Below are 17,989 nucleotides of genomic sequence, written 5' to 3'. Positions count from 1 at the left end.
CCACAGCTATATTCCTCATCCTTCTGTCATGTAGCTTCCTTTTCTAATAACCAAAATGCACGACTGGTTCCTTAAATTTAATTTTCTGTGAAAAGGAAAAAGCTTCACAATTAGCTCCACAAGTATTGTCTGTAGTAGATGGATATAGCTTTTCTACTCTGCTGGAGCACTCAAACTCAAAGCACTTTATACAGCATGTGCCATTCATGCAAGCACTTTTTTCTGTTTTCCAACATTCACACAGATTCATACTCCTATGCATCTGAGAGAAACTCTGTGTTCAGTATTTTGCCCAAGGATATTCCATGTAGCCAGGGATCTAGCCACCAGCCTTTGTGGATGACCTGCTATACCTTGTGAGCTACAGCCTCCCATGCAGTGTTTCAGATATAGGTCCTCTAGCCAATAGGGGCACAAGAAAATCTAAGAAATAACACCTGGGCATTTATGAGAAAAGGACATAAACTATAATCACAGGTGTTTTGTGCAGACATTTGGGGAAGAAACTTTACCAACCATACATCTCTTTCAAAGAAGCTAGTTTCACGTGAAATACTAGGTAAACACAGATGTTAGTAATGCGAGAGGTTAAATGCCTTAAGTTGAAGTTACAATTCTGAACCAGGTGTTAGAAAAGTCTTATGTTTACCTACTGCTGCATGCCAGAATAGCCCCTGTGAAAAACAAGTCTTCTAATCAACCAAACCTGTCTTATTATCCCTTTCACTTCTGTGGCATACACAGTGAAATTACAGGCTTTTTGGTATACGTTTTTACAAAGTAGACCAATTATTTAATGTAGGCTACTCCAGGAGACAAAGAAGGAGCTGTGCAAGGAGATATTACTCAGGTGATTTCTGTCAGCAGACATTCTCCATTTCAGTTGATAAACGTCTGTCCTTAAAGGATCAGAGTGCTGCTTCTAGCAGTCTTAAAAAACACCTGGGAAATCTGAATAAAATGAGGAAGGACAATTGGAGGGCTGCGTCAATTAAGACTTTTTAATGGGGTTTTAAAAAAAATTAGGCTAGTGGACATTACACATCAAACATGGACGGAAAGTTACATACTAATTGCTTCAATGTATCTACAACTTTTATAAGTATGTCAATATACTACGTCTAATACTTATGCTACTACTAGCAATATAACTACTGAGCGATTGGAAACTGGTCTGAGAACAGCTGGAAAGACACGGAACTCTGAATTAAGTCACATCCGCTTTCAGTCTCGAACAACCGCCACCAAAATGGCGAAGATCGCCAAAACGCACGAAGGTAAATTACTGCTAAAACCTCCATAAATATGTTCTGTTTTACCATGTATTTTACTTTATGGTGTCAGTAAATATTGCGGTGAATTTTCTGGTATTTCTGTTGACGGTAATGCTCCTGTTTATTTGCGAAAAAGGCGATAAGCACCAGGCCTTATACGACGCAACGCGGAGCTTTAGATAATGGCGCTGGTGGTTAGTGCTTAGCTTTCTTGTTAGCTGGAGTGGACTATTTTTCTCAGCTTATTGCACAGTTGCATGCAATAGTAGGCGCCATTTGGGCTTTTTGTCTTGGTCAGATACGCCTTTAAGCTAGTATTACTTGTTGTTGTTACTGTGTAATCCAAGGGATGGTAATTCTTTAACGTCTCAGTGATTCTCGTGGCTAACCGAGTTAGCATTAGCAACCTCTAACAAGCGTTTACCATGCCTACAGCAATTGGTGTTCGGCAGCAGACCCTGATATTAGCTTCAAAGTCGGTGTTCTGTAGCAAGTATTGGTAATAGTTAACCCTTTTCTGTAAAATATTCTAATGCACTTTTTGGACATGACTTGACTGAGAGTTACATGACCCAGTTTTTGTTTGTGAAAGCAGAAATTATGTCAGTAACGTTTATTTTTAAAGCGCTGTTCACAGGCGTGCATTCATAAAGCCCTGTACTGCAAAATAGAATAAAATAAATGCATAAGATTAAAGCAACCTCACAGTAAAGTAAATAAACAGAGTGAGCCAAACTTAATTGTAGTGCGGGACTGTTCCAATGTCTTGGAACAGATCATGGTTACATCAAAAACTACAGTCATATACGGTGATATTAACAGGCAGAGTGTAAGGAAGTATTTGAGCTTGATTTAAGGTGTGAAAGTGCAAATAAAGGCCCGTTTGCTAGTCTTTGCCAATCAGTCCAATTCTCTGTGTGGGGTTAAAGCATTTTTTAACGACTAAATCTCTTTGAGAGCATCGTTTGCAAGTACAATACCCCATCTGTTTTTTCTCTTTGCTAAGAAACACTGGAGATCCTTCTAATTAAATGTACAAAAATTCCACGATGAAGAGCTAAAGGCTTTTTTTCTTTTTTCCTTTTATGAAGCATTCCTTTGTTTCCCTGTGCCAAGGGATGAACTAAATTAAAATATATATATATATATATATATGGGCATGTTATCAAATTTTACAGTACGCTCTATCACACTGGTTTTACATCCTTATCCAGCACAAACTGAAGTCATGCCTCAGATAAATTTCAGTAAATATAATATTTATAGATTCCATTCACCACTGCTGATATCGGGGTGTATGTCAGTCATCCATGCTTACCTATACAGGTAGTTTTTCACCATGTTTCCTTGTGCCCCTACAGATATCGAGGCCCAGATCCTGGAGATCCAGGGGATGAAGGCCTCCCTGCTGGAGGATGGAGAGCAGGGAGTGGGCCTGATCTCCACTGGCGTTTTTGACCCAGAGATCTATGAAGGCAGCGACAGTCGCTTTGCAGGATACGTTACTTCCATTGCTGCCAATGAGCAAGAGGAGGCAAGTATTTGGTTTTTTGTTTTTTTTTTCCTTTTCCAAATCAAACAAAGTAGCTTCTTCCAAGAATGCTGTTTTGTGAGCCACGGGTTGTCCTTTGTCAGTTTTGTAAGGAGCTTGACTGCTCCCCTCTGCTTGCTTTGGGGATTTGAGGAGAACCTTGCCAGTTTGGCAAAATTTGAATAGACTCATTTATTCTCTTTCTTACCTCAGGACGATGAAGATGATACGTCAACAAGCTTGTTGGGACAAAAGAAGCCAGGGTACCACGCGCCAGTGGCAATACTTAATGCCATTCCACAGTCAGATGAACAGGTATGTTCATTCACTGTTTGGGCTAAATTCCAGTTAAAACGGGATCTAATTTTTTAAATGAAAAAACAGGCTTGTACAAAATCCTATTTTACTAATCATCGCATGTTTTGTGCTTAATCTTTGCAGTACGACCCATTTGCAGAGCATCGTCCACAGAAGATTGCAGAGCGGGAGGATGAATACAAGGCTCGGCGCAGACAGATGATCATCTCTCCTGAGCGTCTCGACCCCTTTGCAGATGGTAAATTTTGTTCTTTTGTGACCTTTTTACATCTTCCCAAGTTCCTTGCCTCCTCCCCCTTTTTTCTTTTTCTTTTTTTCTGTTTTTTGCACCAATAGTTTTTACTGTTCAACCCTTCGACCACAATGCAATAGCTTGCCTCCCAGACTCAATGCCTTCCCTGTGGTCAATCCTTTCCTCATGTACATTTTGTGTCGCTGTTTTTCTCCCACTATAAATTTCCAACTGTTTCCAACAAATGTCAGTGTGGGCTCACAATTCATTTCCATAATTGCAGTTTGGGACAGTGTTGTTGGGATTTTAATTTGGTGCATGCATTAAAGGTATTATAGGGTTACCATGCTTTTCAGGGGGAGAGGTGGTTAGGTGTTTATTGCCTAACAAACATGGGTTGCAGATGGGTTGTGTGTGGGTCGAAGGGTTAACAACCCAATGTGATTTATGATGGGAAAGTGCAGTGTCCGCTTGTCACAGAAGTTGAGGATGAAGGTTAGCTCATTTAGCTGCCCACGTCCTGTGCTTTACCACACTGGGCACAGCTTTATAGGTGAATATAAAATATATAAGGGGAATATCATTAATATGCTCTGGTGGTAGTTGAACCAGAAGCATAATTTTATTTTCTTTAAGAGTTAACAGAGAAACTTGAGAGACTTGTCAAACTGCAAATTGTCTTGGGCCTCAGCGTAAAGCGCTGCCTAACAAGTAGGGCTGTCCCGAATATCATATTTTTGAGCTACAGCAATTCAGAGTTGATCAAACTTTGTGTTTTTCAGATTTTATGAGTGTTAAACATAATCGGTCAGAAATTTGAGTGAAGCGTAGTACAGCAAGAACGTTCATATTCATCCTCCTAAGACACAAACTCTTCCATGGCATGCATTTTTAATTTCTCTTTGCTGTTTGGGCTGATTGGGACCTGACGAATGTAAAAACAAAGAATTACATGGATTTTTTTATTTATTTATTTATTTTACCTGATTTTTGTTTCTGAAAAAAATTAGATCCATATATGAGCACATTGGCTTTAAATTTTGATAGAACAGTGGCAGTATAATGTCCTCGTAAGTGGATATCAGGCCCTTGTAGAGCAAAATTTAGTATTTTGGTCTAGACAACCCAAAATGTGATGTCCACATATGTGGACGCCAGGAGGCTAAAAATGTTAAATGGTATGAATTTGAAATGGTTAAGTAAGCTAAGCAAGATCATCACTGCTGTGAGTGAGAGGGATGTCGGGTAGATGAGCTGAGATGGTACAGTTCTCCCCACATAATAAACATCCAGTGATTGTCTTGAGGAAGGAAGCATGGAGAATCGGCTTATTGTACCCTTCTGCTGCAAAAGACTCATGGGGTATTGTTGTCACCCTACAGGGTGGGTGGGCGGGCAGCGTGGGAACCACGAAGTTTCTGATTGCAATAACCTGAGAATGCAAACATGGGATTTGTACATTTATACCAAAGGTGCATCTACTAGGTGGATGAGAGGTAGCACTGGAAGCTGCCAGTATTTTTATTACTGTGGCAAAGTCAGACAAAATCACCACACGCATGTAAGGATAATGGCTGTGCTGGGATTGTGGTAGTATGTAAAAGGGTCATTGTAATTAAGTCAGAAGTTTAGGCTCCGTGGGTGCAGCTACCACAGGACAGCAAGGTGCTTTGCCATAGAGCAGTACTGTCCATTGACTTTCTGCATGTTGTGGCAGTTGCTTATTTATAACAGTGAGGTGAGATGATCATTGTTGCAGTGTAGATTATTGTCACATTCTTATAAATCCATGTTGGTAAACTGAATACACACACAGTTCATACATTTCCAAATAGTGGAATATTCGGGTACAGCCCTAATGACAAGTTATTCTTTCCAATGTGGCCAGCTTTCCTACACATTTTTCTCATCTTTTAGGCTGAGCCTGTGTAGCTTATCATGACGACTAGTGCTCGGACTGAAAACCAGAAACTGTAGCTGTGAGCCAGCTATCTTACCTCTTTCCATATTTATTGCATCTTCACTTCCCCTGACACTGTGAGCTTAAATGGCCTGAATGTCTCAGGTTTGGTCTAGGTATATTCAACCTGCATGTAGAGAGGGCTCTTTGTACAAAGTTGTTGTTTCAGTAGAGTTTTATTTTACAACTCTCTCTGTAAAATAGAAATATGTTATCAAGAAAATTGTGTACCAAAATACCACAGGCCCATACTAACTGTCCTTAATTTCTCTCCTACAGCAGTACTGCTTTGCCAGTCCTGTACTGCACTCTGTTAAGGGTGCAGCAACTCATCCTGTGTAGGTTATGGGGAACACTGAGAACGGTGCACTTGTCAGTTTGGTCAGGGTCCATTGGCTGCTTGTTTTGGTGGGAGGCTGTGAGGGGAATCAGATGCAACCCAGCTACAACAAACCTCAGTTCTCCCAGCAGCCTCTTTTGAATTTGGCTTATTGGATTCCAACAAGTTGACATAAAATATTCCCGTAATGGAAGCAGACTGCCCAAATATTTGATTACATAAATTTATCTCTGTCCCAAAAAGGAAGTCAAGATCTTGATGTATGATGTTTAAATAATGAGTCCATGTGACTCTGGTATTATCAATATTTTTTTTCTAGTTTTGAATGCAAACACTCACATTTGATTTTATTGTGCTAATGTCCTTCTTAGGCATAGCCTCAAAGTCTTGACTTCATATTTATCTGCTACTGTAAATACCTGGGAAACTGGACCAAAATATCATGGGATTTTTTTCTAGATTGTGCTAATACCCCAAGAAGATGCTTTATTTTTTTTTTGCCTTAAATCAATGCATCACAATGGTATACTGTTGTGTGTGAGTTCAAACCCTTTTCCAAAGTGTTACTAATGGTAAAGAGAAATTTTCTAGGCTTCTTTTCTGCCGGTTGAAGTCTGACTGCAGATGGACCCTTGGCACTGAAAGTGTACGTATTCTGAAGAGCACAGCCCAGGACCCCTGCATCAGTGATGGCTATACTTCTTAATCCACTTAAAGAAAACACCACAACCTCAGCTCTTCTTTCTATGTATCTTCTTGTTTTTCATTAGAATGCTATGACTGTATGTAAGAAAGCCAAATGTACATTTGTATGTAATTTATTAGGACTGTCAGTCAGCTGTTTATCAGAGCAGGAACATAAGTTAAACTGTTGGTAACAAGAGTCAGGGCTAGCTGGCTGTGTTTGTGCTTGCTGTGTTTGGAATAACTCGGGGTTGTGGAGCGTACGCTGATGAGTATCCTATGTTCTTGTTCATGCTCTTTCGCGCAGGGGGCAAAACACCGGATCCCAAGCTGCAGGTTAGGTCGTATGTGGACGTCATGTTGGAGCAGAACCTGTCCAAAGAGGAGGTAAGATGCTGTTTATCTACACATTATTATCATCAGATATCAGAAACGGTCAGATGACAGTCCTTTAAGTCTAATTTAAACCTAAATGAGAAACCGCAAACCAAAACTGAACCTGGAAAAATAAACACTCCTTGTAAATCCTTCTTTCCTGCTTGATGTGTTTATATGGTTGGCAAACCAACACAGTGTCTGTAGAAATATCAGATCACTGCCACAAAGATGATCTGGTATAGTGAAGACTCATCTCCACTGTTGTAAACTGCACTTGCAGTGGTCCCTTTTCTTCTCTTGAAGCGCTTCTTCCATTAATACCTACTCTGATCTGATCGGCTCGACTCGTTTTTCAGTATAATCGAGTACCGCATAATGTGTGTGGGGTTGTTATAGCAACGTGGCTGTACGTCCCATGATGTTATTTGTATGCGAAATGAACACCACAACAAAAGTGAACGTCAAGACGACGGCATACCTGCTGCTCGGTCTGTGGCTTTCCATCAGACTCATCATCAGGGACCGCGGTGTTGTTTCTGTGCAGCCGATTCCCTCGTTCCTGGATTTCAAAAATGGCAGGAGACACTCATGACTCATCGAGTGATGCCACTGCAGTGTGACGGCGCCACATTTTAGTACCCGCTCCGATCACTTGGACACCCTGCCAAGCAGGTACTAAAAAATGGTACAGGCACTAAGGTTTAATTGAAAACTGTGACGAGTCGATCCGAGTAGGAACTAATGGAAAAGGGGCTTTAACTGCAACCTGCAACAGATGGAGGACTTCATTTACTGCTACCCTCAAACTCAGTACGGCTGCAGAACAAGGACTACTGTTACCAGCTGAAGTTCAGTGAATCCAAAGTTAATCCACAGAATGTGAGACTCCCTGTTGGAGAAGGTGCTTATGTCGCCAAGTTATTAGTCATAAAGTAATTGACAAAAAAATATTTTCAGCTGAGAAAAATTTAAATTAAATTATTTCATCATTAATTTTAACAAAGTGTGTGCCATTCATATCCACACACATGTGCACATGCAAACAACACCGCAGCACAAATCAAATTAAGCTTTTTGAGACTTGCTGTCATCTGTATGAAATGATCCATAGGTGTTCAGTAGAGTTGAGCTCTTGGGTGTGAGGCTGTAACAGGATTCATAGAAATTTCATCATTTTCAAATGAGTTCTTTAAGCCTTTATGCCCTTGGCTGAACTGTCGACCTGTCTCTGTTTAGATAAAATGAACAGACACAGTCACCAGATATCTTTATAGTCTTTCATATCCATGAACTCTGTATTTATCCTGACATTTGTGCATCTGTTCATGTAGAGAGAGATTCGTCAGCAGCTGGCAGAGAAGGCCAAATCAGGGGACCTGAAAGCTGTTAATGGGTCTGCTGCTGCCCAAGCTGTCCCTAAACGTAAGCGTCGCTGGGACCAGACAGCTGACCAAACCCCCTCCAATGCTACACCCAAAAAGATGTCCAGCTGGGACCAAGCTGATGCCAGTGCTGAAGTAAGCTTAAAGAATATCACCCAGTAATAAAACATAAATCTGTCTTGCATATCAGTTTTCTCACTGATGTTTCTGGTCCCTTGCAGACTCCTGGACATACCCCTGCACACACACCTTCAAACAGCCGATGGGATGAAACCCCCGGCCGCCCTAAAGGCAGTGAAACCCCAGGGGCCACTCCCAGTTCCCGAATGTGGGACCCGACTCCTAGCCACACGCCTGCCGGTGCTGCCACACCAGGGAGAGACACGCCTGGCCATGCCACACCTGGTCACGGGGGAGCCACAGGAAGCGTTCGCAAAAATCGCTGGGACGAGACTCCAAAGACTGAGAGGGAGACCCCAGGACATGGGAGCGGCTGGGCTGAGACCCCAAGAACAGATAGAGGAGAAGAGTCAGTGGGCGAAACTCCGACTCCAGGAGCCAGTAAGAGGAAGTCTCGGTGGGATGAAACCCCTGCCAGTCAGATGGGCTCCTCAACACCACTTTTTACCCCAGGAAAAACTCCCATAGGCACACCAGCTATGGAATTGCAAACCCCAACTACAGGTAAACAGCCTTACTCTTTGTTTTTATTATTATTAGTCTTTCTTCTACTTGATTATAAACAATTAATCTTCTGTTTTCTTCAGCACACATGACTCCAGAGCAGCTGCAGGCATGGAGGTGGGAGAGAGAAATTGATGAGAGGAACCGACCTCTAACAGACGAGGAGCTGGATGCCATGTTCCCAGAGGGCTACAAGGTCCACGTCTATTTGATGCATTTCATTTTCCAGCAACAAGCATTAGTGAAGGTCATTTATTAGACTGCAGTGCTGACAGGTGTTTTTCTTCACAGGTGTTGCCGCCTCCTGCAGGCTACGTGCCTATCCGTACCCCGGCCCGTAAGCTGGCAGCCACGCCCACACCTATTGGAGGCATGACGGGCTTCCATATGCAGGCAGAGGATCGCACCACAAAACAGATGAACGACCAGCCCTCAGGAAATCTCCCTTTCCTCAAACCTGATGACATCCAGTACTTTGACAAACTGCTGGTGAGCATCAGCAGGGATAAAATAATGGCACAGTCAGTGTGAGCCAGGTGTTTGTTGTGTCTGAGGTTCATGGTTTTTGTCTTGGTGCTAGGTGGAGGTGGATGAGTCCACTCTGAGCCCCGAGGAGCAGAAAGAAAGGAAGATTATGAAGCTGCTGCTGAAGATTAAAAATGGAACTCCTCCCATGAGAAAGGTTGGGTTTTAATACTTTGATTAATCATTCTTGCTTGTGGCCAAACTTGAGCTTTGGAACAGCATTAAAGTTTCCAGTTACAAGATCAACACCCAGCACCGAGGTTTTGTGGCTACAGGGTGAATATTTGCTCGCTACACAACGTTCTCTCTGAGGAGCTGCTGCTTACAGCAGAGGTCACAGTGTAGACCTTCATGCTCTGCTGTGAGCTGCACACAGAAACCACCCGGTCTCATCTTATCATGACAAGTACCAGGTTCCTCTAGAGTTTTAATCACTGTTCACAGCGGAATAAAACCCCAGCTTCAAATCTGACTTTTAAAAAGGTTTTGCTGATTTTGCCCCAAAATAAGATTTTAAAAAGCTTTTCCTGTCTGCAAGTTATAAGTCTGTCACCATCTTTGTAGAGTTCTCATACAGGTTTTGTTTCAGGTTTCTTTGAGTATGAAGTCTCTCCTGTGTTGTTTAGTAACAGATTTGCCAAATATACTTCAGAATTTGACCATTATCTGACTGGCTGACCTTCTCTTTCCTCTTAGGCTGCTCTGCGTCAGATCACAGATAAAGCTCGCGAATTCGGAGCAGGTCCCCTGTTCAACCAGATCCTGCCCCTGCTCATGTCCCCCACCCTGGAGGATCAGGAGCGCCATCTTTTGGTTAAAGTCATTGACCGCATTCTCTACAAACTGGATGACCTGGTCCGACCATATGTTCACAAGGTGGGCTCAATGTGAACGATCATCTGTGACAGCTCAGTTTAAATGTTCAGTGGTTTCTCAGTGTCTTTGACAATCTAAATGTCCTTTTTCTGCATGCAGATCCTGGTGGTTATTGAGCCGCTGCTCATCGATGAAGACTATTATGCCAGAGTGGAAGGCAGAGAGATCATCTCTAACTTGGCAAAGGTAACATGGAGCACCTTATTCTTTTTGTCTTTTTATCCCATAAACTATATGGACTGTGGTTTGTGCGAACCATTCTCGCCTGTTCAGCCAGTCCGTGGTCAGATGAGGGCTAGTCGTTCGCTAGATTAATACCAGCATGAGAGCTAGCAGACGGGACGTTTATGCCTCGTCTGTTCTCAACCTGCACCCGCTGGTTACAATCCGCCATCATTAGCTGTTTATGTTCTGTCACCATGTCTGCTCAGCATATCTCTGATCTGTAGCAGCATTTAAACTTGGCTCGAGACATGTTTGTGAGGTTAAATGATTGAAAGCTTGGTGTCTTTCCTCTGTGTGTCTCAGGCTGCTGGTTTAGCTACTATGATCTCCACGATGCGACCTGATATTGACAACATGGACGAGTATGTCAGAAACACCACCGCCCGAGCCTTTGCTGTTGTAGCCTCCGCCCTCGGGATCCCCTCTCTCCTCCCTTTCCTGAAAGCTGTGTGTAAAAGCAAGAAGTCCTGGCAAGCTCGGCACACAGGCATCAAGATTGTGCAGCAAATCGCCATCCTCATGGGCTGCGCCATTCTGCCTCACCTTCGCAGTTTGGTCGAGATTATTGAACATGGTAAGTGAACTTAAACTGTTCGTAGCGTTAAATAGTACAGAGTTCAAAGCACTGGCATCCACAGGCTTATTATGTGGATGAGTACGTTCTCAGTTTGTGAATTTGAGCAGAATGCAGGTGTACACCTTTAACTATTCTAACTAGTAAATGCGTAACTGCTAATTTGCCCAATTTTTCATTCACATGACGTGTTTTGTTTTGAGTATACGTGGTTTGCTGTTGTTGTTAAAATGCATTGGAGCTCTGACCATCGACTATTCGACTCTGCAGGGCTTGTGGATGAGCAGCAGAAGGTGAGGACCATCAGTGCCCTGGCTATAGCTGCCCTGGCTGAAGCTGCCACACCATACGGTATCGAGTCCTTTGACTCTGTGCTGAAGCCACTGTGGAAAGGCATCAGGCAACACAGAGGAAAGGTGAGCAGGAAATTTGGAAAAAGCATTCACAGCATTGAGCGCAAGATCAGCACCCAGCACTAAGCCTGCCTGTGGCTGCAGTGTGAATACTTGCTTGCTATAGAGTCTCCTCAAAGGAGCTGCTGCTGTCAGCAGAGGTCTAATGAGAGACCATTAATATGCTGCTGGAAGCGTCGGACATTACCAGTTATTGTAAAGGGAAAATATGTGAAACATGTCTGCGATTGTGTCTTATGTTATCCCCTTTGGTCACCAGGGTCTGGCTGCTTTCCTCAAAGCTATTGGTTACCTCATCCCACTGATGGATGCTGAGTATGCAAACTACTACACCAGAGAGGTGATGCTGATCCTCATCAGAGAGTTTCAGTCCCCTGACGAGGAGATGAAAAAGATTGTGCTCAAGGTAAGGGGACTGTCTGTGAGGAAGCACCTCCAAACTGTCAACTAACTTCCTGTAACTCGTTCTCACCTCTTCAGCCACATAGGTGATGAACATTGTTTGCTACATGAGCACCAGGATTGCCAGAGCAGCTGCTAGCATGTCCCCTCTGCTGTCTTTCTGCACCCATTGGTTACATTAAGGTATCTTTCTGGATGTCACAAGAAACTCATCAGTTTCCCTTCTGTCTTGCCTCATAGGTAGTGAAGCAGTGCTGTGGCACAGATGGTGTCGAGGCCAACTACATCAAGACTGAAATCCTGCCCCCCTTCTTCAAGCATTTCTGGCAGCACAGGATGGCTCTGGACAGACGCAACTACAGACAGGTTCGCGAAACATATTCTTTAGCTTAAAATATATTTGAAAATCTAATATTGTCAAAATAGCTTAGAAAAGGAAATGTGTGGTTGGCTCTTTTTCCTAAAACTGCTGATCTTAGCCCGTTTGTGGGTTTTTTGTGTTTTTGATGTATGAGATTAGGGCTGCCACAAACTATCATTTTGATAGTCTCCTAGTCACTGATTATTTTTGCGTTTAGTCGACTAATCAGATCATGTCCATTGGACGTAAAACGTACAGCTTATTGCACCAGCATGCATCTGCTCTTATATAACTATCATTAGCTTACAGCTAGAAGTGTTTAAGGTATGTGCTAACTAAAAATAAAGACAAGATGATAGTTTATTAAAATTTTAATGAAATTTGCAGATTGTTTCGGTGGAGTTTAATAAACTCAGCCGTCTGCTCCTTGCTATCTAAAATATAACAGGACCGGAGTATATTGAGCATCTCACACTTCTGATAATCAGTTGTCTGCTTGATGTTTATTCAGCTGTGTAAAAACTATAACTTTAATCTCAGCCAAACCGATTTACTCAGAAACAAATAAAATACTGAAAAAAGCCAAACAATAACATTTTTAAGTTATCTAAGTCAGCGGTCTCAGACCTTTTTTGCGCCACGGACCGGTTTGTGCCCGACAATATTTTCACGGACCGGCCTTTAAGGTGTCGCGGATAAATACAACAAAATAAAACTAGTACCGGTACCGAAAAAAAGATTTATTCATAACACACGTGAAAAGACCCAGGAAAACCGAGTTAACGGTACAAACGATAACAAAATAACTCTGAAAACCGATTTAAAAACCCTGAAAACCATACATTTCACACCTGAGCTTCAACTCTCGTGGCCTGGTACCAAACGACTCACGGATCTGTACCGGTCCGAGGCCCGGGGGTTGGGACCGCTGATCTAAGTGACTTATGTATCATGTTAACCTGAGTAGGGAAAGACGGCGTTGGGTTTGAAAACGATTTGCTGGGAGTCCGGTGTTCTCACAGGCTCTAGTGAGCCTTGCCCCCAGCTGGTGGGTAACAGATGTTTCCGAAAACGTCAGAGCACTTTTGAAAATATGTGGTGTCTTGATAAACCGAGCAGATATTTGAGGTTTACACAGCTACATTCCCGCCTGAAAATATGTTAAACGTTTATTTTGTGCCCAGAAAGAATAATAAGAGTTATATTAAAACTAACTAGCTGTCGCCATTGTTGGAAACTGAGCAGGTATACACCCGACCCGTCCTTCAAATCTGGGGAAATGAAGGGCGCATTTGTCGGAGTCTTCGAATTTGGGCGGTCTTTGTCGTGTCGCTGTAACGTAATCGGCCTACAAATGCGGGTACTGGAGGATGCGGTTCCTGAATTTGGACACAGCTACGATACCGGGCACAGCTTCTTCTTCGGGGTTTCCTGTATTTGCTTCAATCGACTCTGTCGTCTGCCTGTCATGTGACTCTACTAGTGGAAAATAATGGTGTGCACAAAATAGACAAACAGATCTGATCACACAACTCAAATAGACATTTAGGTTATAATCTAGTCGGCAGTTAAACACACCGTGTCCTTAGAGTTGTCTGAAGCTTTGCACACTCGTCTCAAGTTATTATCTCTTTATCCAGCTGGTGGACACCACAGTGGAGTTGGCTAACAAAGTGGGAGCAGCAGAGATCATCTCACGTATCGTTGATGACCTGAAAGACGAGGCAGAACAGTACAGGAAGATGGTGATGGAGACCATTGAAAAAATCATGGGCAACTTGGGCGCAGCTGACATCGACCACAAGCTGGAGGAGCAGCTGATCGACGGTATTCTGTATGCCTTTCAGGAGCAGACGACAGAGGTGAGAGGGAGTTATAGAGAAGTGGGGGTTTTTTCACAATATTTTGTTTCTTGTTTTGTTTCATACTCCATGCTCTTTGGTCTGCAGGATTCTGTCATGCTGAATGGTTTCGGTACAGTGGTGAATGCTCTTGGGAAGCGCGTGAAACCCTACCTGCCACAGATCTGTGGTACGGTACTGTGGCGTCTCAACAACAAGTCGGCCAAGGTCCGTCAGCAAGCTGCTGACCTGATCTCCCGCACGGCCGTGGTCATGAAGACGTGCCAGGAGGTACATTCAACCTATACAGCATCCGAGACAAATATGTAACAGAGTCCACACACTGACCTCTTCTGCTTGTCCCTGTCCCTGCAGGAGAAGCTGATGGGTCATTTGGGAGTCGTGCTGTACGAGTATCTGGGAGAGGAGTACCCTGAGGTGCTGGGCAGCATCCTTGGAGCGCTGAAGGCCATTGTGAACGTCATTGGTATGTAATCTTCACCGATCACAGGTGTATTTTATTGATAGGATGTAAATAAACGTCTTCACATTTGGTTTCATCTTGGTTCCTGAACTTCGCAGTTGTTAGTTTTGACTGCTTCCGTCTTCCTTTTGGAGCCAAAAGTGATCATGGTTACACAAGAGGGTGGAGTGCTAAGCTATCAGCTAACACTAGCAAGCAGCATTCATAAAGTGGACAGCTGTCTCACACAGATGCACATACCTGCTAATTTGTATTAGAACACTCACCACAACTGAAACAGAGCTGAAGGCCTAGCAAGCAGTTACAGCTGCGACCCTCCTAATTCTTATATCTCGGTGGATGAGCCTAGGGGCTCTACAAATAATTTGTAGAGCCCCTAGGCTCTGTACTAGGCTTTGGTACAGAGTTTGACTGTCATTGAAGCTCGATAGCAATCAGTGCACCTTTGAGAGTTTGATAATAAAAATGTAGCAACAGCTACAGTAAGATCTTCCCACCTCTTGTTCTGTTCTAAGTAACAAAGTTTACCTGCACCTCAGTCCCATCTCAGGGTGTGGAAAAGGACCCGTGCTGATATCTGACCTCATTTTTAGGCATGCACAAGATGACCCCACCAATCAAAGACCTGCTTCCTCGTTTGACTCCCATCCTGAAGAACAGACATGAGAAAGTCCAGGAGAACTGCATCGACCTGGTGGGCAGGATCGCTGACAGGTCAGTGGTGACAAGCCTCAACCTCAAGGTTTGTGGATATGATTGTGTCCTTTTCTAACTTTTATGTGTATTTTTAGGGGTGCTGAGTACGTGTCTGCCAGGGAGTGGATGAGGATCTGTTTCGAGTTGCTAGAGTTGCTCAAGGCACACAAAAAGGCAATCCGCAGAGCCACCGTCAACACGTTTGGTTATATCGCCAAAGCCATCGGGTGAGTACCTTCTGTCACGTACACACCTTTTACATGTAAGGTTTCATCTTCGTTTTGTCTCGGCTGTACGCATTAAAGTGGATCTAAAATGTTTTTCTCTCTGACCTTCCTCCCTGCAGTCCTCACGATGTCTTGGCCACTCTGCTCAATAACCTTAAAGTCCAGGAGCGACAGAACAGGGTCTGCACGACCGTAGCCATCGCCATCGTTGCTGAGACCTGTTCACCCTTCACGGTGCTGCCGGCCCTAATGAACGAATACCGCGTGCCTGAGCTCAACGTGCAAAACGGTGTACTGAAGTCCCTCTCCTTCCTGTTCGAGTACATTGGAGAGATGGGCAAAGACTACATCTATGCCGTCACGCCGCTGCTGGAGGATGCTCTCATGGACAGGTATCAGCATGGTTTAATTTGACTGATTAGTTTTGATAAAAACTGTGGCAGGGGAAGTATTCATATCTTTTCAAACTCTTTACCCACACGTGAGGGTTAAAGACATCAGTGAATCCTGCACCTTATGTGTTTCTGTGTTCTGCCCCCCCCCCCCTGCAGAGACCTGGTCCATAGACAGACAGCCAGTGCTGTGGTTCAGCACATGTCCCTCGGTGTCTACGGTTTTGGCTGCGAGGACTCCCTCAACCACTTGTTGAACTACGTGTGGCCCAACGTATTTGAGACGTCACCTCACGTCATCCAGGCTGTGATGGGCGCTTTGGAGGGGCTGAGGGTCGCTCTCGGGCCCTGCCGCATGCTGCAGTACTGCTTACAGGTCAGGACCAGAAATTGGAATTATGAAAAAAGATGTGTGTCAGGATTTTTGTCTGCACACTAGTGCTGTCAGCTAAAAGATTATTCATACAGAAAAGTCACACAGATTCAAACATGCACATGCTACAACCACAAGAGAGCAGACCGGGACAAGAAATGGAGTTACTCGTACAGCTGCATTTTAATATAAACACGTCTCTTAAGAGCTACACAGTAAAGTTATAGAGGGAGGATATTTGATAGAGCTCTGCTGTGGAAACATGGAGAAGTGTTCTTCTTTTACTCAGCACTATCAGGAGTCAAACATCACAAAGCTTAGCTCCATAAAGACCTTTTCATGAACCTATTCAGCTTTCATACAGCAGTAACACTTCCACATATTTCTACAAACTAACAAAATGCAAGTATTTTCCAATGTTGACAGAAGGTTCGAACCTTCTGTCAACATTGTAGATGCTGTTTACCTCGACCTCTTAATCTGAATTCACACTTTGTGTGTTATTACATGTGGCTAAATCATTTACTGGTTATACTCTACTCATCACCTGCAGTATAGAGTGTGTGAAGTGTAAAGCAATGAGAGCTGCATCTTGTATGCATGACAGAAGATTAGAGCTTCTTTAAGCCCTCAGCAGTGCTGGGATTTACAGCTGTTCCCGTGGAAATCCAGCTTTGCTCTCTGTGCTGCTTTTCACGAGTGAATATTTAATTCTTTCTTTAGAGAGAGATAAACAGAGACAAAGAATCAGAAGCAGTTTTGACTAAGTTCTGGTCACCTGGGGGTTAAAATGGGCCTAACTTTAAAAGTTTGAATCATTGTGTTTGTATAAAGCGTAAACTCAAAAACTGTCTGGCGTTCTGCAGGGTCTGTTCCATCCAGCCAGGAAAGTGAGGGACGTCTACTGGAAGATCTACAACTCCATCTACATCGGCTCTCAGGACGCCCTGATTGCTCACTACCCACAGGTCTACAACGACGACAAAAATGTCTACGTCCGCTACGAGCTCGAATACACCTTGTAAATAAAAATTTAAAAAAATTCTCTCCCCCCCCCAAAAAAAGAATACAAAAAAAAAAAATCACACACTCATACACATACATACTTTTCTCCATCATTTATTTAGCAGCTGTGTTTGTCACATTCAGCTTCTCCTGTTCACTCTGAACTGGACATGAAAAGTAATCTTGTAGAGTCTGTATGTGTGGGGTTTTTGTTGTTGTGTCCCCCCCCCCCCTCGTTTCTTTCTTCTTTTTTTTAGTGTGCTGTAAGAAACAGCTGAAGTCAGACAAGCTATGTTTTTTTTTTTTTTTTAAATGCAGAGCAGTCTTTACAATGTTTTAAATCTGGGTTTGTTTCTCTTTGTGTCTTGATAATTGATAGGACTCAGTACCAGCCACACTTTTTCCATGTTTCACACCACCTCTGTTCTTATTAGATCCATGCTTTATTTAACTGAATAAAATGTTTGTGTATAAAAATCAGTTTCTGCCTTTCAGTGAGATTTTTTCATTTATATAATTTAAATGCAGAATATGGAGATTAATACAGACATGGTCAGCGATAAGCAGCGGTGGTAGTCTGACCATGTTTGACAGCATAACTGAGGTTTCCGGGTCCTGACCTGTAAGCAGTACTGCAGCATGAGTCTCCAGCTCATCGGCTCTCCATATCAATTAGAAGTCTCCCAGCACCTGACGACCTGTCCCATCTTCCTTGCCTCTCTATTATATATCATTAATAAAATCCATTAAAAATAAAAGAGTTGAAAACGTAACCTCCCTGCACACATGCATGAACACTCAGCCTCTCAATT

At 43.2% G+C, this 17,989-nt stretch overlaps 1 protein-coding gene across 2 annotated transcripts; it reads left to right on the top strand.

Moving 5' to 3' along the window:
* The first annotated feature begins 1,193 nt into the window (after positions 1-1,193).
* On the top strand, positions 1,194-17,657 carry sf3b1 (splicing factor 3b, subunit 1). Of its 2 annotated transcripts, XM_085435558.1 has the most exons (24): positions 1,194-1,277; positions 2,636-2,808; positions 3,019-3,120; positions 3,247-3,361; positions 6,647-6,726; positions 8,049-8,234; positions 8,321-8,783; positions 8,867-8,979; positions 9,075-9,272; positions 9,364-9,465; positions 10,005-10,184; positions 10,284-10,370; positions 10,713-10,983; positions 11,254-11,399; positions 11,656-11,802; positions 12,039-12,164; positions 13,800-14,021; positions 14,109-14,291; positions 14,376-14,487; positions 15,078-15,198; positions 15,276-15,407; positions 15,527-15,799; positions 15,959-16,175; positions 17,039-17,657. In XM_085435558.1, exons 1-24 carry the CDS (start codon positions 1,250-1,252, stop codon positions 17,195-17,197), a joined length of 3,936 nt encoding a protein of 1,311 aa, XP_085291684.1. In that variant the 5' UTR covers positions 1,194-1,249; the 3' UTR covers positions 17,198-17,657. The 2 variants fall into 2 exon arrangements, with proteins under 2 accessions (XP_085291684.1, XP_085291685.1); XM_085435559.1 differs by lacking the exons at positions 1,194-1,277; positions 2,636-2,808; positions 3,019-3,120 and having other exon boundaries at positions 3,294-6,301.
* The last annotated feature ends 332 nt before the right edge of the window (positions 17,658-17,989 follow it).

This window comes from Copadichromis virginalis, linkage group LG16 (assembly GCF_057382275.1).
Source record: "Copadichromis virginalis isolate Kocher_CV1m ecotype Utaka linkage group LG16, C_Virginalis_male_GT1.1, whole genome shotgun sequence".
NCBI lineage: Eukaryota > Metazoa > Chordata > Actinopteri > Cichliformes > Cichlidae > Copadichromis > Copadichromis virginalis.
This window is presented reverse-complemented; position numbering and strand designations above follow the sequence as displayed.